This window comes from Prunus dulcis, chromosome 4, assembly GCF_902201215.1.
Source record: "Prunus dulcis chromosome 4, ALMONDv2, whole genome shotgun sequence".
NCBI classification, from domain to species: Eukaryota; Viridiplantae; Streptophyta; class Magnoliopsida; order Rosales; family Rosaceae; genus Prunus; species Prunus dulcis.
Genome location: NC_047653.1, coordinates 9,563,790 through 9,584,193, shown reverse-complemented (window position 1 = coordinate 9,584,193; position 20,404 = coordinate 9,563,790). Strand labels below are relative to the sequence as shown.

The window sequence follows — 20,404 nt, the reverse complement described above, 5'->3', positions numbered from 1 at the left end:
GTTGTTCAAAAATGGAGAAGGGAATTGAGGTAAACATCAACAAGCATAGCTGCCTTCTCATCTCACCTTCCTCAATCAATTGCTCCACTCATCATCACCTCAATGCTTTCATGTTTAAATATCTCATCTAGGGTGTAACTTTTGTGGCTGTATTTGTGAAGCAATATGCACCCATTCGGAGAAAGAAAATCCAAAATACATAGCTGCCTCAGCTTTCACAAATATACATGAATGAGGCAAAGTGTTTAATTTATTGATATTTTAAGACTTAACAGAAACAAAAAGACTATAAATGTGGGTACAGTTGGAGGAACATAATTTACACATTAACTCTTGTTCAATACTTTCAGAAACATATCTCCTACTCTCCTAGTACAAATTTTCCACTAACCCCTTTAAAAAAATATCTCTGGACTAAATTCAATATAATTGAGTAAAAGAATTTGAAAAGCTTTATTTCATCAGCTTTTCATCACTGTAAATTTACATCATACATATCCTTGAGTAGCTTGGTTGACGAAGAATGTTCCATGGTCTCATCCTTACTCGCAAGAGAAACCGAGGAATCCACCCATGGACCCTCCATTGATGCGCCTCGTACATGACTATCTTGAGAGAATGTGGAAACGTGTGTTTGGCTGTCTTGTGATAGCCTCTCAAAGGCTTTGAACTTTGCATCCTGTTCGGCTGAACCGCGCTTGATTGTTGGTGCTTGAACTGGACTTTTGCCTTCGAGCATACTTACTACAGAAGACATGGGTGGTCTGAGAGTGGGAGATGGGTTGCAGCATAAGAGCGCCAAGTTAAGCATTGTCATGGCCTCCTCTTTAGAGTAGTTTGAACCAAGACTTGGATCCACGAGTTCTAGCATGTTTCCTTGCTCTTGTAGGACATAGGCCTTGAATTACATGTAGAGAAACAAAGACATTTACCACCTCTTGAACTATTCCAAGTGAAAATTGCAAAGCTAACATGCACTTAGAACACACAATTTTTGAAGGTCTCTACTGAAAACCATTTAACAAAATATTTAATCACTTAGAACACAAATTTTTTGTTCATACTGAAGAAATTGTGAATGCGTAGTCTTCAAAAGATCACATAACATAAGATAAAGCTTACCCCATCAAGAAGATACACGAACTCCTCCTTTGGCCTGTAATTTGTGTTGCTCTTTCCACTGACAATTTCTAAGGCAACAATACCAAAGCTGTAAACATCTGCTTTGTCTGTCAAGTAACCTCTCATTGCGTATTCAGGAGCCATATAGCCTCTGCAAAAATAGCAGATAGCTCCAGATCAGTGAGTATGGTGCCATTAATCATTAGCAAACAAAGGCTAAGAGAAGCATATAAGAAATTTCTAAATGAAAGTATCAAGATATCTTTCAATTCATTAGCCATGCTGCATTCATGACCCCGCAACTCATTAACACTAATATTATACAGCAATCTGCTTAATTCAGGGGTTCAAACCGTATACTATATCTTCGCAAATCTGACTCAGAATAGTCATAACAGATACATGTTTCCATATCCCAGCTCTCTATATGCATTTCTTATTATCATTGTCCGATAAACAAGCTCTAGTCCAAAAAATTTCAATTGGCATATTAATACATCTTAGTGAAGCTAAAATATGCGAGAGAGAATGCTCACATTGTTCCAGCTACTCGTGTGCTGATATGCGTGTTCTCTTCTTCATCTAGCTTAGCTAAACCGAAGTCAGATATCTTTGCATTTAGATCCTTATCAAGCAGCACATTGGTTGCCTTTATATCCCTATGAACAATTTTCAACCTTGATTCTTCATGAAGATAAGCTAATCCCCTTGCAATCCCCAAGCATATCTTCTTTCTAGTTTTCCAGTCCAAATTTAGCCGTTGTTCGTCACGACCTACAAAGGTTTGGGGGAGAGAGAGGGAGAAATAAGATACAAGACTTTTTCCAAATTTAGGACATTCTGCTGAAGATGTTGCAAGTATTTACCAAAAAGAGCACGGGCAAGACTATTGTTTTCCATGTACTCATATATAAGCAACAACTGGTTTCCTTCAATACAGCAACCAAAAAGCTTCACGAGGTTTGGGTGCTGCAAAGCAGATATCATGCCTATCTCATTAACAAACTCACGGTTCCCTTGCTTTGATTTGGAGGAGAGCTGCTTAACAGCAATGACAGCACCATCTGCCAGAACACCCTGAGAATCGAGCAAGGTTGTTTCAGAATCACATCTATACAAAGAATATTTCTTTCACTAATCATCAATTATTTCACATTTGTGCAGTGAGTTAGTGCCAAATTCACATGTGGCAAAATAAATATTGTCATGGTAATCATTACCTTGTAAACAGGCCCAAAACCTCCTTCACCTATCTTATTTGAAGGATCAAAGTTACCAGTGGCAGCTTTAATTTGTCGTAAAGTGAAATAACCTGTTTGTAGTTCTAGCCCACGACGCAGCTCTGCCACAAGGAAGGATTTTAGATATTTACCATACAATGAGACATAGTGAAAACAAGAGAGAGAAAACTAGCTCATTTTGTCTCCTATTGTGATGTTGAGGATCATGCAGAATACAATTCACTGTGCTTGGCTACACATCCCCTACTTGCAAGAATTGGTGCAGCAAAGAGCAACTTTATATGCAGAGATTATCCTTACCTTTATCCTCATCTTTTCCCCCTAAGAAACCACTCAGTCGGAGGACTACCAAAACCAATACAAGGGACACACATGACGCTACTACAATGCCGGAAATAGCACCAGCAGATAGCCCCCCAGTATCAACCTTAAAATCTGAAAAGAAAGTAAAAGTTTTAATGAAGTTAAGATGCACGCAAGTAGAAAGAAAAAGTAGAAATCCTAGAACAGGGGTGAAGCTTACTTGGTGTCACAGTAATTGCAGATATGAGAGGTCCATAGACACCTCTGTCAGGAATGGCAGTAGTTCCTTTTCCTGCCCAGTATAAGTGGATCTCTAGAGTGCTACCGTTAACAAGAACATCATATTCTCTGACAATGCCCTTTCCAACGCCTCCTGCTTCCTCCATAATATTGAAATCCTTCAAAACCAAATTCCCCTGTGGAAAAAGCAAATTACAACTTTACAAGCTTCAACCAAATTTACCATATAGCCAAACCAAATCTTGTAAAGAAAAAAGAAAAGATTACCAATCATAAATGAAAATTTGACAATAATACAAACCCACTTTTACTCACTTGAATTGAGACATCAAATATGCGCTTCCCAAGGCTGCTGAATGTCTCGCTATCAGAATACATTATTTCAGAAAAGTGGAGCTTTACTTTGTAACTGCCCTTTATCATGCAAAAGCCATAGTACTTGAGTGAGAGAGGGGCAAGGCGGGCTGTTTGATAAAACTCTGGACCATTCATATTCAGAGACAATGTGTTTCCTGCTATGTAATCTGCACGAGACTTGCCCATGTAAACCCCCGTACTGCTATAACCCCACTTATCAGATGATGAAACGAAGTGTGATATCCCCACACGGGTTAAGTCCTGCTCATATTCATTGCCCTCAAACTCCATCCTTTCCCCTCCACAATTGATAAACAAGGAATGGTCTGCAGGTGTTACGGGAATTGTATTAAAAATTTAGACATGACACCTATCACGTCCACTCAAAAGCTGTTGCATGTTCATGAAAGCAAAATCTCATATGAATCAAAACTTACATCGGGGTTTTGAGGGGCAAGGGAGGTCCTTCTCTAAGCACCATCTATTTGTTGAAAGGATTAAGGCTCAGTCATACATGTATTTTATGAAGTTTGATGAAAAAATAATTATAAGTTTTAGTAAACTCACGATTGTTGTGGAGACGAATAACTAGAAACTAAATTCCTGTTTAATAATAAAAGGAATTAGTAGAGAATATAGGGCAAACAAGGAGCACATGATAAATACAAAGAGTTTTGCGAGTAATGTAGGAGGAATGTACTTAAGTTTGTGGGTGCCTTTGCACAGGCGTGCATGTGTATTCTCTATTAGGAAAAGCTTTGGATATTAAAAAGCTTACACAGTTAACTGTGGGCAACTAACAGAAGGTGATCCCGTAAAATTGTTGTAAGACAAATCCCTGCATCAGAAATTTCATGGCATTGATGACAACTCTAACTCCACATTTTGTGCGTAAAGAAATAAACACAGATGAGCAAAACTTCATAGATTAGTAATAGAATAATAGACTAACAGGTTATTTTTGTTGTTAATTATCCAACTTGGCACTTGTCCGGTCAGTAAGTTGCTGGTCAAAAACCTGCATCCATAAAACTTACAGTAAATGAAAGATGCAGATAATAGCTAATTCAAGGAATAAATAAAATGCAAAGCATTTGCACAACTAAACTAATGCTTGCTTTATTTAATTGACTTACATGTAATCTAGACTATCAACACCCTGAATGTTCTCTGGAATTTCGCCAGTCAACTTGTTAAAGCTCAGGTCTCTACAAGAGAGAAGGAACTATCATATATCAGATATTTGTCTTGATGGGTTGCAAAACATAATTAGAATCAAAATATAACATGAATCTACTCCATTTTCTGAACAGGTTTTGAAAAACCTGCAAGTTTTGTAACAATAACTGATAGCAATTTACAAAACTGAAAATTTCATTTTGGTTCAGTTTGACGATGGTAAATTTAAGCTAAGCACTCACAATGTTGTCAATTTTGTCAGATCGCCAATGTAATCTGGGATTAGACCACTAATTGAGCAATTTCTCAGAGTCCTGGGCCACAGAGATGCAATCAAGAATTAGCAGAATTGCGTTAATAACTACACAGAATCGCAGTTTCAATAGGGTTATGTGATTTTGAACTCACACAGTCTCCAAATTCTTCGTATCTGTCAAATTAGGAAAAGGCATACTTGATCCATTCAAATCAGAAATCCTCCTGATACAAAAGAAACGTCAGAAATACTTATTTGTTTCATTGTAATTACAAGATAGAGGAGCGAGCTCTTACAATTGAGTTAAGTTTTTCAACAAAGAGATGGTGGAAGGAATGGGGCCTTCCATGGATGTGCCTTGCATATCACTGCAACAGATTTAAATTTATTGTTCAGTGCACAAAAATATATAAACATTAACCAACATTCAAAAACTTGATTTAAAGGAGTAAAAGATGGGAGATGAATAAATGAAGAGCAGCACTCACAGTCTTTCAAGATTCGTCCAGTTGCCAATAAAACTAGGTATCTTCCCTGATAATCGGCTCCCATCTATCCTACTGCAGGCAGTAAAAGAAGATGTGAAATTCTCTGTTAAAAAATACTAGACATCCAAACAATTGGGTCATGTTGCATCACTTACAAATCATCTAATTTCTTTAGATTTCCCAATGATTCTGGTATTGTCCCTGTAAAGTTGTTCGCAGAAAGAAGGCTGTAGAAATAAGGAGTAGGTTACATTTACCTCAAACCAGGTTGACAAAAAAATTTCAGGTATTCTATAGATAACAAGGTACTGATATCAATCATACATATAAGTTGCATGAATAAAATTCCAATATATATAGAATGCAAACTCTTTTTCAGTGGATCAGAAAAGGTCACATAGAATCAAAACTGACTTGTCGAAAAGCTAACACTAGGGAGCCAAGAAAATGAAACATCTAATGCATAAATACATTTTACTCGTGAAACAGATGAAAAGAAACTTAGTTAAATGAAAAACAATGACATCAAGAATGAAGTCTGGCAGGAAATTTCTGATTGATCAACAAAAGCTTCCACCATTGGCTGCAGTGGTTGCAGACATAAATGAAAGATTTGAATGAGGAATAGCAAGGCAGTCTTACAGTCTTTCCAAGTCAGTCAACTTCCCGAGACTTTGCGGAAGAGGCCCGTCAAACTGATTATCTTCCAACACCCTGGAAAATGGAATTTGGCAATGACGGTTATGCATGCATATTCCTTCTTTTTATCATTTAGAAAAAGAACATGAATGCAAGACTTACAGCTCTCTGAGCATAGTAAAGTCACCAATTGCCGCAGGAATTGAACCACTGAGTCGATTTCCCAAAAGAGACCTGCAGCATACCAACAGTTACATGCTAATAGGCCTGACAGATATTAAAGAAAACACATGGCGATCAATTAAGTTCCTCAGTGATATGAAGGCATATTAATCACTTACAGAATGCGAAGAGGAGCACGAGAAAGGCTTGCAGGGATTGATCCATTGATGTAGTTACGAGTGAGATCACTGTTTAACAAAAAAGCTTAGTCTTCCCACATTCTATATGGTTGTGATCATTAAACAAAAGAGGTACTATTTCCTGAAGGAGATTCATAATGCATGGAAAATAGGCTGAAATCTCAACTCAATACTTGTTTATCTTTATCTGAAAGAACCATGAATATGGCAGGGCGTCTGAGAGACTCAGAGTCAAATGTTCCACCAAAACACCAATAACAATTCATCTCTATACTCAAGTTATGCACAAGAAAATTCAATAAGCTAAGGAACCAACAAGCCAAAATACGTATCACTTACATTTCTTCCAGATGAGTAAGATTTCCAAATTCATCAGGTATAACTCCCGTTAAATTGAGACCCTTCAGCTCACTGCAATGCCAAAATTTAAGCAAAGGAAACTTTGACAGTGGAATTCAAAACAATAAAACTTCAAGCCAAAAAAGTCGTACATGTTTGTGACATGGCAAGTGTTGTTTGCAAAGGAACAGTTGCAAGTGACATTGCTTAGAATATTGTCAGTGAAGTATCTGTAAAAGCCTGATCCACCACCTTGGCAAGAACTTCGGCTGATGTTCCAAAGAGTGTTGTGTAGTTTTGTGGAAATTGTTTCAAGAGTTCTCACTGTCACGTACAAATCAATTAATAATATGAAGCAATAGGTTCACTATAGAAATAACTAAATAAAGAAGAAGAAAAAAACCTAGTATTTTCAACAGCCAATAAATGCCTCCTTCCGGGGAAGGAGGGAAGCAGTGTCCTTATGCTAAAGAGTGCACGTACTATTGGCACCTATAAAACTACTAAATCAACCCAAGTTTTAAATTTTATGTCAAGTTTAATCTACACAAAAATTACTAAAACGGACCAAGCGTTTCTGAAAAACTTGTTCATTAACTCATCCATTTGAAGTTTTATTAGTCAATGGCATCAAAACGGACTTTGAACATATATTCATAATATACTGAAGAAAAAAAAAAAATTCCAGCGGATTTTTCAGGAAAAAAAGAAAGCAGATTCTTAAAGGCTTCCAAAGCAATAGTCAAATGTCATCTCAGATTAAAAACTGCCCATATCAAGTGTCAGGCTCATCTTTGACACAACTTATAGATCACATGGTCAAAATTCATATGCAGAAACAATGGTCAATTTTTTCATACTAATTAACAATATCATTTTCCTTAGGTCTGACTAACCATTTATTAGTATTCTCAATTCACAGGCGGCAGAGGATATGGTCAAAACTACAAGTAGCCCACGTTCACACTACAAAGCATTTATGTAGCTGTCCCAGTCAACCCTAAAGCTAAAACTAATTCCAGTCGACCAAAACTCATAATAAACAACGAGCTATTCTTATCACATTTGTATACTATATTTTCATATTATTTTATATAACAAATGAAGTGAACAATCATATCAATTAAAAAGTGTTAATAAATCATAAAAGAAAAGAAAATTTTAATTTTAATTGATGTATTGTCCACCTCATCTGTCATGATATAAGAATGTGACATATAAATATGGTAAGAATAGCATTATTCATAAATCACATGCCGTAAAACCATTTGTTTTTTAATTAGGACTCTCTCTATATCCTAAAAAAATAAAAAAATAATGCTAAATATGGTTAAAACCAATTTTAAAAGGGGTCAAAATCATGCAATTATTGGTGCACTTTTAGTAAGAGGCAATCAACACACAACATTTGCTATATGACAAACCAAACAGATAATCATGATAAAAATTTAAGATTAAAATTCCAAATATATCAAATTTGTAAATAAATTTCATGACTTGTAACATCAACGCAACCAGATAGAGCTGCCCACTCTGCAACTTGCATTCATATAAACTGTTAAGGACCATAATGTCCCTCATCACCATTTTTTACTCTCCCCATTGATTGCAGAGCCAACTGGGAGGAACTTACTGAACCAATAAGGCCTGTGATCCATACACCATCACGTGGAGATTTCTCCATCATCATGTGGGCCCCAACTACAGCAACTCTTCTGGGCCCACAAATACATAAATCACTAAGATGAAATGAAAATCAACAACCAAAACTCATTTTCCTCTCTGACCGTGACGATCCTATCAGTAAAACAACAAAAACTGGGGATATTTTCTTTAGCCAAAAAGATTATGGCTTATGATGCGGGCTAGTTCTATCAAGACTAAACTCAATTCTGTACTTGAGCAAAAAGCAGAAGACATTGATAGTGATTCAGAGAAGAATGACAAATCAGATTATACGAATCTCCCGGAGAAAATCTTCAAACTAATTGATAAACTGTGAACTATATGACTTTAACATCGGATTATAAGATCAAAACTTGAAGTGGGTACTGTTTGACTACTGAGAAAATGTTGAGAAAAAAAACTGATGGAGAAAAGATATAATCAATTTCTAATAGATTCTAGAAGTGAAAACACATGTAGTTTCAAAAACGAATACCAGAGAGAAATAAAGTCAGGAACTTTACAAACAATAGAAAACGAAAAAGAGCAGACATTGATGCAGATGAAGTCCAAGATCATTAAGAAAATTCAAATTTCTTTGCTTTCCTAGAGTTTTCTCAGGAACCAAACAGAGTCGTTTTCACTACAAAGTGTATAAACAAACCAAATGCAACGCAGTGCCCAGAACTACAAAAGCATCACAAAATCCGAAAACCCAGAAACGTTTCGTAGCCAAAATCAAAAAATTTGAAGCGAAAATGATTAATTATTGTACTTACCTTCTTCCAAAGGCAGAAGTTGAGCATTCGATTCAAACCCAGTGAAGCAATTCAACGCCAGAAACCCCAACACAAGAGCAAAAACAATCTTAGAGGTCGAAATCACGAACCCCATTTTGCTCTACAACAAAAAGAAGAAAAGAAAAAACTGTTTTCGATGTCTCCAACAAAACCAAAATCTTAGCGTCCTACACTCAACAAAAAGACAACAAAGCAGAGACAGAAGCAGAGAAAAGAAACAGAGGGAGTGGTTAGTAACTTGGTGTGGAGGGAAAGGGACAAAGAAGAGAGTGATTCATGAATGAGATAAAATGATATAAAGGCCAAGCAAGAGAAAAGCGTTCCTCTTGGTTTTGGAAAATGCTAGGAAAGAGATAAACACGAAGAGGTAGGAGAAGAGAGGGGGCCGCCGGTAAGAGGGAAATTTTCTCTGGTTTTTGCTTTTTGACTGTTTTTTGAAAGCGTCAAACTGAATGCCTCCCCCGTGAAAGGACACTGTCATGTCGTCAATAATATATAACGCTACGGTTCGTAGTTTGCCAACTTTATGCATCGCCCCTCACTAAAATCAAAATCAAAATAAATTATTACCCTACTTACTAGTAACTACAGATATCAAATACCTTTTTCCTCCACATATTTCAATTTTGTTTCAATTTTGTTTGTTTATCATAATGAATTTGTTTATCTATATAAAATTTCTCGTTTGACTAATCCATGAGTAAAATGATTTTAAATAAAGAATTTGATAATTTTATTCTTGTGGTAGGATGGTGACGATGAGAGTGATGATCATGGTAAGGTGGTGACAGACAGTTATGATAGTTGTTGAGGAAATAATGATCACAATGGTAGTGGTAGTGATGGCTGGGGATTAATTTCATCATGTGGTTTATTTAGAAAATGTGAATGTAATAGGTTAATTACTGCATGTTTAATATCAAATGACCTTTTTAAACCATTTGAATTCGACATCATTTCTCTTTCAAAATTTCTAAGTCTTCAATTATTATACTCTGTTTTTAAACTATTATTCAATATACAGTATGATGTTTTGTATGATATACGTAAGAGAACATAAAACCTTCGTTCAATTGTTTACAAAAATAAATTGGTTGAATCAAACTACTCACTTAAATGATTGGTTTAGTTCAATTACAAAACCAATTTGAATTTCACTTATTTAAAAGAGCACACGTGATATTGACACAATTGGAATATTAATTTAATGTAATGTGACTCTATAGGAGACTGCTCAGCCATCCAGCACCCTTTCACCATTTTTTTGACTGAAGCTTATGTTTCTTTGACCTGGGACCTGAAGCTAAGCCTATGATTCTTATCCCTGTTAATAAAAAAAATAGATGGGGTTTCCTCGATGAATTTAAAATGGGAAACATTGATAGCTATTTGTCTTGGATTAAGTGAGTCACATAGTCACATAGCTCTCATACAGAGTTAAATATGATTTTTTAACTAATGATATTGTTTTAGTATTTTCTAGAAAGCAATATTTTTTCTTTCAAATTATTGATTGATATATATATATAAATAATTCATTAAAAATACGAAATGAAAATTACACATTAAAAATCAGAGTAAAAAATGTTCCTCTAATCTCGACTTATCTTTTTTGAATAAAAGTAAAAAATAATTCTTTTTTGACAGCTGTGAATTAAGAACCGTGGTTTTTACCTGCGGCTTCAATTCAAAGTCAATAACATCCCGCTTCTGTGCCAATGACTGGTCGATTGGAATGCTGTAAAGGGAATGCTGTGAAACTTTTATGTATAGATTATTATATTTTTGGAAACCTTTATTCGGGTGATTACGTGCGTGTTTTAGTCAAAACAGCTTTTTCCTTTTTTTTGGACGTGTTTGCATGGAGATTTTGGAATTAAAATAATTAATGATTGATGCAAAAGTATTCTGGAAATATATATAAAAAGAAAAGAAAAAAAAAGGATGAAAATTCCACGAGAAATATTCCGCTGGATGACTTGGATTTTTCCACACCGACGTTGGAGAAAATTTAAAACAATATTGAGTTATTTCTACATGCCCTGCATAATGCATTCAAAGTTCAAATTGTATTAAACATATAGAATTTACGTAAGCTTTAGCATACATGGTTTTGATGTTATTCAAAGTTCCAAAGTTCAAATTGTATTAAAAATATAGAATTTACGTGTGCAGATTGGTCCAAGTGTACCCAATTGATAGGGTAAAACTGTTGATATACATGACTGGTGAACCAAGCATCAAAGTTGCATATGGGTTGGGATCACAATGAAAAAGTAGACCTAATTCTTCCTCTTCTTCTTTGAGTGCATTGAAATTCGATTCATATAAAAGACAATCTTGGCGCAAATAAATATAATATTTTCCCCTCCCGTCCCTAGCAAATGAGGAAAAAAAGAAACTAAGCATCTAAGTTTACATGACTAGTTAAATTGGCCAGAAAATGTTAAACAAACAAAACAATCTCTACAGACAATGAAAGGAAACCAGCAAGTTGACACGAAGACTAGACCTACTAATTAATCGTACTATAATTTAACAATCTGATGAACTGGAAATTAAAATGATCATAATGATTGTATATAATAACTAATCTAGATTTATCAATTATTGAACACTCGTTGGAGCTTATTAATTATCTAAAATATTTGTCCCAATTTTTTTTATTAGTACTTAGGTCATGAAATATATTGTACTCTATTATGTCAGTTAAAAATTAGTAAACTTAAGCAACTTGCTTGAAATATTATTTTTTTTTCTGGAAAAAAAAAAGGGCAAACTCATGCAACTTGATTGATAAAGCATATACCAGAACCGCACTCTTCATGCAGATCATCAGATTGTTAAATTATTGTACAATTAATTAGTAGGTCCAGTCTTCGTGTCAACTTGCTGGTTTCCTTTCATTTTCTGTAAAGATTATTTTGTTTGTTTCCTTTCCTTTCATATTCCTATTAATAAGATATGAGGTCATATCTTAAACGTTAGATAGTATATGATCGTTGAGATGGATCCTATACATTCTCAACCACCATCTATGTTGTGATTTAACGCAGAAAATACAATAAGTTCTCAAATTAAGTCAATAATTTAGGTTAGGTGTGTACATACATATATGTTTGAGTTTTCAATTCAAATCTAGTGTGTGATGTATATGCATCTAGCGAGGCCATCCTATACATGGGTTCAAAAAGTCCGGTCTCTTGTCTTTAATTAGTAGTTTGCATGGAAGGAACTTCTGAAGTTGACACTCCAAGTATTCATTTATAGATCATTTCTTAAAAAACTCTGCAAGGTCAGATAATATTCAACCATCTAATTAAATGATGGTTATTTTAGTGTTGTTTTTTTTTTTTTAAAGCATCATATTCATCTATTTATGTAATCACAATTTTATATCTTAATATCTTACGAATTGCCTAATGTTTGTTTTTTCAAAAATGGTCTATGAATGAAGTCTTAAAAATCCAACAGTTCGGATAATTGAAATATAATATAAAGTAAGTCCCACAAAATGTCTCATAAATTTTATAAAAAAAAACCCACATATATTGTTAGAATTCATAGTTTCAGTTTGACTATTTTGGATGTTTGGGAGGAAGGAAGAGATCACAAAGAGAGTATGAAGAAGAGAACGTTGTTTTGATATAGAAAAATGGAGATTACTATTCATTTCACTCCACTAGCCAATATATCGTTAGCAGAGAGAGAGAAGTGAGAGATGCTTCTCTAACGGATTTACATCAAAATTGAATCCTAGCCATTGCTTCTATCATCCTATGAGATGCTTACATTTGTCACTAGCTGGCACTCAAGTCTTAGGTTAGAAAAAGAGTCCACTTGGACTATGATCCAATGGCTCACATTACAAACAGAAATAAAAACATATAAAATGAAATTAGGACAAACTTTGTGACTTTTGGCTCCAAGGTTTTCAGCTCAAGGGTTACACATCAACATATAGGGATAATGCGTATGTATGTAAATATGATGGATAATGCTTATCAACAAATATATTCCTTACTGATTATATTCCACAATTTACACAAATTTTTTACTGATCATAATCTCTATTTTCTAGTTTACCAATTTTTCCCAAGTTCACTTTACATGCCTACTGGAATCAATCCCTACTGAGTTTCATTCACTACTTACCAATTCATCATCAAAGCTTTCTCCTTTTCAAGGTTAGTATGTTGATGGAGCTGTGAGGTAACAAAGGCCAAAAGAAGACACAGCTAGCTACTTGCTGCTGTTGCTTGAGTCACGTGCGAAGGAGGAGATGAATAATCAAGTCAACCGATCATATGTACCTTTTTGATTGTGGGAGAGTACCTGCTCTGCTCATTCAAGTCCTATATTTATATATTCCTTTCCAATTAGAAAAAGAAGCTAAAAACTATGCACTTAATTCAAACCAAAAAAATAATGTGTAGTGTGATTTTATGTAAACGTAAATTTATTAGAAGGCGATTAGATGAGAATAATAATTTTCTATACTCTCGTATATAATTTGAAGTATTTGACTTCAGTTCGTGTCCTTCGAGGTCTACTCCCTCTCCCACCACCCCTCTCTTTCCATAAAAAGCTGTTTGCTGTAAGCACCAATTCTCCTCACAACACAAACCCATTCTCATTTCGGGCACTGGTTTCCTCTTCAAATGTGAAAAGGTTTCCCATACAAAATTAATTGATGAATATGTTCTTCCTCCCACGACTTTTTCTTCATTCTCTCTTGGTGGTTTGCTTTGCAAATTTTGCTTTTGGAGTTACTCGATTGCCACGAGATGAAGGTATACGTATATATGATGCTTGGATTCATGACTTTGTAGTTGTTGTTTATTTAGACATTAATGGTAGTAATTGTATGAATGTGCAGAAATTGAGTTTTATGCATGTGGTGTTAAATTGTTGCACTTTGTTTTATATATATATGTAGTACAAACTTTAGCTGACATAGCAAAGACACTGGGGAAGACGAACTGGGATTTCAGTGGAGATCCAGATCCATGCAACAATCAAAAACCATGGACTGATACCAATCCGGCCAAAGGATTTGAGTATGGCGTCACCTGTAATTGTTCCTTTGCCAATTCCACTGTCTGCCATATTACCAGCATGTAAACCTCTCTCTCTCTCTCTCTCTCTCTCTCTCTCTCTCGGTGAAGAAGTACTACTGATGGTTGTGAGCATGCTTGAAGGCAGGGCTGCTGTTCAGATATTGGTCTCAGATCCAAATGCATCAAATAATGAGATGGATGCAATGAGGAAACATTTTGAATCCACTTTGGGAATGAACACCAGTGAGTGCCAGATACAAACTGCATAAAGTCAAGGTCTCTTGACCGGTTCATCTACATCTGTTCATGATCTCTATCCAGTCATTCCTGATTCAACCTACTAGGACAACAGAAATGAGAGAAACTGAGCAAACTGTCTTGACTCTCGAGCATTTATGTTCATATTGAAGGAAGTTGAGATTCTACCCCAAAACCAATTGGCAATGGGAGGAGTAACCCAACTCCTTTTAAGCCCTTGCAAGGTTTTCTAAATTTCCAATGTGGGACTCTTTACCTTCATATTCTCACACCCCCCCACACGTGTGACGAATTTTCAAGCCTAATATGTAAACAACACATTTTGGGTGACGTGGAGGACGTGTGACCGTTGGGCTTTCACACGTGAGCAACCAGCTCTGATACCACGAAGGAAGTTGAGGTTCCACCTCAAAACCATCATCTCTACTCCCTCTCTATAACACACACATATGAGATATATATTTTTTCTTCGACCTTTTGCTTTATAGAGTTTGTAGCAAGTTTGGACTGAAGCTTATTTTTCTTCGACCTGGACCTGAAGCTAACCTTAATTCCTATCCCTGTCACTATTTTGAGAGTAAATTTGGTTTTATGGATGAATTTAAAATGGGAAACATTAATTGTTTCGTCAATTAGGTAAGTTACATAGTCACATGGCTCTTTACACAAGTTAACCCTATACATATATAAAAGAAAAAAAAAGGATGAAAATTCCACGAGAAATATTCCATTGGCTCCATAATCCATTGGACGACTTGCATTTTTCCATACGTACGTTGGAGAAAATTTAAAACAATATTGAGTTCTTTTCTACACTAGCCTCTCACGTGCCTGCGAGAGGTTTTTTTTAATAAAAAATTAAATTTATTTTAGAATTAAAAAAAGATAATGGGTGGTTGTATTCCATACAAATATGATCTATTATCTGATTTTTCTTTTAATTTTAATTGTTTAATATGAAAAAGTGAGAATTTACCATATTGTCCTCATTTAATAAATAATTTTAAATTTTCTGGTATTTTGAATGTTTTACCATTTTCTACCTTTTGCTTTATATATATATGCACTACATTTAGACACATATAAAGAGTTTTGAACTTTATTAATTTTATATGAATTAACACATTAGTTAACTCAGAGTATGAGTTGACCATGTTATGAGAGTGTCTTGACCATGGACACGACATTGATTGTTGGCAATGGCGAAACCATGAATTTTTCGACTGGTTCAATGGTGCATTCTCTAAAACCACTCCAGCCACCTCATCATTAAACTTTGCTGTGTTCTTTATTATTTCAATAAAATTTCTATGATTTTTAGAATCCAAAGATTCATCATGACCCCTAAAAGCACATGCCTGATTGTAAGCCAATGAACACACTCTATCGTTGTCTTGAGCCGTAACCGGTTCTTCAAAATTTCTTCCTTTGATTGTCTATTAATAACTTTGTCGACATATTGAGATGGGTTCATTAATCCTCCATACATCTTTCACAGATGCAATGAATGGACCTCCGACGTGAGTCAAAAATATACAATTCTTCCATCATTAACTCTTTTCCAATTCTTAAACCCCTCAGTAGTTAGTGCGGGACGACCATTACCAAAAATAAAACATGAAAAACGATAGACTTTATCTTCTAAAGGGGAATACTCTAACCATAAAAATTGGGGGAACCTCAATTTATTTTGTTTAAAGATTTCTTAAAACAAAGAACAAAGTTATCCAATATTGAATTTCCACAAATGTAAAAGAGTACACGTGATCTTGATACAATTGGAATATTAATTTAATGTCAGGTGACTCTAAAGAGACTACTCAGAAACGTTCCGTAGCCAAAATGAGAAAATTTGAAGCGAAAATGATGAATTATTGTACTTACCTTCTTCCAAAGGCAGAAGTTGAGCATTCGATTCAAACCCAGTGAAACAATTCAACGCCAGAAACCCCAACACGAGCAAAAACAATCTTAGAGGTCAAAATCACGAACCCCATTTTGCTGTACAACAAAAAGAAGAAAAGAAAAAACTGTTTTCGTTGTCTCAAACAAAACCACAATCCTAGCGTTCTACACTCAACAAAAAGACAACAAAGCAGAGACAGAAGCAGAGAAAAGAAACAGAGGGAGTGCTTAGAGCATCTCCAAGGGAAATGTCAAATATCAAACGTCAAATTTAAATTTGATGGCTGATGTGGCAATTTGACATTTGCATACTTTTACACTCCACTCGATATGTCAAATAAATAATTATTATAACAGTCAAATTATTTAAGATAAAGATGAAAAATAAATAAATAAATAAATGAAAGAAATAGCCACTTGTCTTTAAAAAATAATAAAATATTCATTTGACATATCTTGCTTTTAGGATGTCAAAAATAACATCTCAACCTCTATCCTTCATTCCACAACAACTTTGATACATCGGTTGGAGATGCTCTTAGTAACTTGGCATGGAGGGAAAGGGACAAAGAAGAGTGATTCATGAATGAGATAAAATGATATAAAGGCCAAGCAAGAGAAAAGCGTTTCCTTTTGGTTTCGGAAAATACTAGGAAAGAGATAAACACGAAGAGGTAGGAGAGAGAGAGAGAGGGCCGCCGGTAAGAGGGAAATTCTCTATGGTTTTTGCTTTTTGATTGTTTTTTGAAAGCGTCAAACTGAATGTCTGCCCTGTGAAAGGACACTGTCATGGCGGCAATAATATATAATGCTACGGTTCGCATTTTGCCAACTTTATGTATCGACCCTTACTAAAATCAAAATCAAAATAAATTATTCCCCTACTTACTAGTAACTACAGAGATCAACTACCTTTTTCCTCCACATATTTCAATTTGGTTTCAATTTTGTTAATCATAATGAATTTTTTTATCTATGTAAAATTTCTCGTTTGACTAAGTAAAATGATTTTAAATAAGGAATTTGATGATTCTATTCTTGTGGTGGTGGTAATGTTGGTGGTAGGGTGGTGACGGTGAGAGTGATGACCATGGTAAGGTGGTGATAGTGAAGGTGTGACAGACAGTGATGATGGTTGTTGAGGAAACAATGACAATGATGGTGGGAGATTTAGCCGGGGTATGGCTTGGGGTTAATTTCATCATGTGGTTTATTTAGAAAATGTGACTGTAATAGGTTAATTACTGCATGTTTAATATCAAATGACTCTTGAACCATTCGAATTTGACATAATTTCTCTTTTAAAATTTCTAAGTCTTCAATTATTATACTCTTTTTTTCAACTATTATTCAATATACAATATGATGTTTCGTATGATATATGCAAGAGAATATAAAACCTTCATTTAATTGTTTACAAAAATAAATTGGTCGAATCAAACTACTCACTTAAATGATTGATTTAGTTCAATTACAAAACCAATTTGATGTATAAACCAAACTATAAATTGGATGGTACACCTACCTTACCCCCCATTTTTATTCTTTACCCATCTTAGCTAATGCCACTTGAACTAAAACTCTTGTCAAAGAGCAATTCCACCTCAATTTATGTCGTTTAAAGGTTTCTTACACAAGGAAACAAAACAAAGGACAAACTTATCCAATATTGAATTTCCACAAATGTAATAGAGTACATTTGGAATATTAATTTAATGTAATGTGACTTTAAAAAGACTATTCAGCCAGCCTGGGGCCTGAAACTAAGTCCATGATTCCTGTCCCTGTCAATAAAAAAATTAGATGGGGTTTCCTCGATGAATTTAAAATGGGAAACATTGATAGCTATTTGTCTTGTTTTGTAGATTAAGTGAGTCACATAGTCACATGATTCTCATACACAGTTGAATATGATTTTTTTACTAATGATATTGTTTGTCGTATTTTCTAGAAAGCAATATATATATATATATTTATATATAAATAATTCTTAAAATTACACTTAGTTTAAAAATAAGGGTAAAAAATGTTCCTTTTACTAATCTCGACTTATCTTTTTTGAATAAGAGTGAAAAATAATTCAATTTTGACAGCTGTGAATTAAGAGCCGTGGTTTTTACCTGCGGCTTCAATTCAAAGTCAATAACATCCGGCTTCTGTGCCATTGACTGGCCCATTGGAATGCTGTAAAGGGTATGCTGTGGAACTTTTATGTATAGATTATTATATTTTTGGAAACCTTTATTCGGGTGATTACGTGTTTTAGTCAAAACAGCCTTTTCCCTTTTTGCGGACGTGTTTGCATGCAGATTTTGGAATTAAAATAATTAATGATTGATGCAAAAGTATTCTGGAAATATATATAAAAAGAAAAAAAGAAAAAAAAGGATGAAAATTCCACGAGAAATATTCCGTTGGATGACTTGGCTTTTTCCACACGGACGTTGGAGAAACTTTAAAACAATATTGAGTTATTTCTACATGCCCTGCATTCAAAGTTCAAATTGTATTAAAAATAATAGAATTTACGTAAGCTTTAGCATACATGGTTTTGATGTTATTCAAAGTTCCAAAGTTCAAATTGCATTAAAAATATAGAATTTACGTGTGCAGATTGGTCTAAGTGTACCCAATTGATAGGATACTGTTGATATACATGACTGGTGAACCAAGCATCAAAGTTGCATATGGGTTGGCACCACAATAAAAAAGTAGATCAAACTCTCCCATTCCCTCCTTGAGTGCACTCGAATTCGGTTAACGTAAAAGACAATCTTGAGACAACTAAATATAATATTTCCCCCTTTCATTCCTAGCAAATGAAAAAAAAAATTGGCCACAAAATGTTAAACAAACAATCTCTAGAGACAATGAAAGGAAACCAGCAAGTTGACGCAAAAATTGGACCAACTAATTAATCTTACAATAATTTAACAATCTGATGAACTGGAATTAAAATGATCATAATGATTGTATACAATAACTAATCTAATTTTATAAATGATTGAATACTCGTTGGAGCTTATTAATGATCTAAAATACTTGTCCCAAATTTTTTATTAGTACTTATTAGGTCATGGAATAACAGCCGATAATGTATATGTAGACATAATTGCTTGCAAGATATTACTCTATTATGTCAGTTATAAATTAGTAAACTTAATCAACTTGCTTGAATTTTTTTGTCCTAAAAAAAAAAAAAAAACAAGCAAACTCAAGCAACTTGATTAATAAAGGCATATATAAGAACGGCACTTTTTATGCATATCATCATGGAAAACTTTATACAATGGGTAGCTCATTTGATTGGCTTAGTTGAAGTTGTATATAAGAAAAATAATCCAGGAGGAATCCAAGTACACCAGTGGGTGTTTAAATATTGTAAATTTCGTAATCGGTTTAGAAAATTAGTAGCCTACTCTTGTCAAAATCACATTGAGAAAGAATTATTTTCTTAATTAGGTTGGCTTCAAATTGTACTATGCAAAGTATATACGTCTTTTTGACATGGGACGAAATTTTGGAGTTTTTGATGTATGATTGGAGTCCATGATACCTTTCCGAAAAGAAAACAACAAGACGAACACTACTGATCACTTTGCCACGATATAAGGGCAATTTGGGTGTTTTAATATCTTTAATTTTTTTTATAAAAGTTTTATGGGTATTTTCATAATTTTCTTTTTGGGTTCTTTCTTAAAACCTAGTTTGGTAGAACTATTTAAATAATCTTTCATCTTATTATTCCTATTAATTTAAAATTAAAAAAAAAAACGAGAGTTTCTCTCAATTATTGGCTGGTGGATTCCATAATTTTTAAAGGTGATCACTTGAGCGTCAAATTTTTTTTTTTTTACTAACCCCATGTAAGGTCATATCTTAAATGTTAGATAGTGTATGATCATTGAGATGGATCTCATACATTCTCAACCACCATCCATGTTTTGATTTAACGCCAAAAATACAATAAGTTCTCAAATTAAGTCAATAATTTAGGTTAGGTGTGTACATACATATATGTTTGAGTTTTCAGTTCAGATCAAGTGTGTGATGTATATGCATCTAGCGAGGCCACCCTATACATGGGTTCAAAAAGTCCGGTCTCTAGTCTTTAATTAGTAGTTTGCATGGAAGGAACTCCCAAAGTTGACCTCGGCATGTGTTCAATATATACACTCCAAGTATTTATT

At 34.4% G+C, this 20,404-nt stretch overlaps 1 protein-coding gene across 2 annotated transcripts; it reads right to left on the bottom strand.

The window, feature by feature from the left end:
• Positions 1-224: 224 nt before the first annotated feature.
• On the bottom strand, positions 225-9,464 carry LOC117624637 (probable LRR receptor-like serine/threonine-protein kinase At1g53430). Of its 2 annotated transcripts, none has more exons than XM_034356012.1 (24): positions 8,971-9,464; positions 6,679-6,850; positions 6,527-6,598; positions 6,167-6,235; positions 5,988-6,059; positions 5,829-5,900; positions 5,342-5,413; positions 5,187-5,258; positions 4,995-5,066; positions 4,851-4,922; positions 4,685-4,756; positions 4,400-4,471; positions 4,216-4,281; positions 4,042-4,101; positions 3,831-3,866; positions 3,701-3,744; positions 3,222-3,589; positions 2,887-3,082; positions 2,664-2,798; positions 2,343-2,464; positions 1,989-2,199; positions 1,659-1,896; positions 1,123-1,273; positions 225-898 (listed from the first exon to the last, which is right to left on the bottom strand). In XM_034356012.1, exons 1-24 carry the CDS (start codon positions 9,083-9,085, stop codon positions 473-475), a joined length of 3,057 nt encoding a protein of 1,018 aa, XP_034211903.1. In that variant the 5' UTR covers positions 9,086-9,464; the 3' UTR covers positions 225-472. The 2 variants fall into 2 exon arrangements, with proteins under 2 accessions (XP_034211903.1, XP_034211904.1); XM_034356013.1 differs by lacking the exon at positions 8,971-9,464 and adding an exon at positions 6,930-7,628.
• Between the last annotated feature and the right edge of the window lie 10,940 nt (positions 9,465-20,404).

What these genes read in the sequence shown, in the direction of transcription:
- LOC117624637 (XM_034356012.1), bottom strand. Translation starts at nt 9,085, where the DNA reads ATGGGGTTCGTGATTTCGACCTCTAAGATTGTTTTTGCTCTTGTGTTG. An exon ending in TTTACTATGCTCAGAGAGCT is followed by an intron (nt 5,901 to 5,987) that starts GTAAGTCTTGCA and finishes TCCATTTTCCAG; the next exon opens with GGTGTTGGAAGATAATCAGT. An exon ending in TTGACTGACTTGGAAAGACT is followed by an intron (nt 5,414 to 5,828) that starts GTAAGACTGCCT and finishes TTATTTCTACAG; the next exon opens with CCTTCTTTCTGCGAACAACT.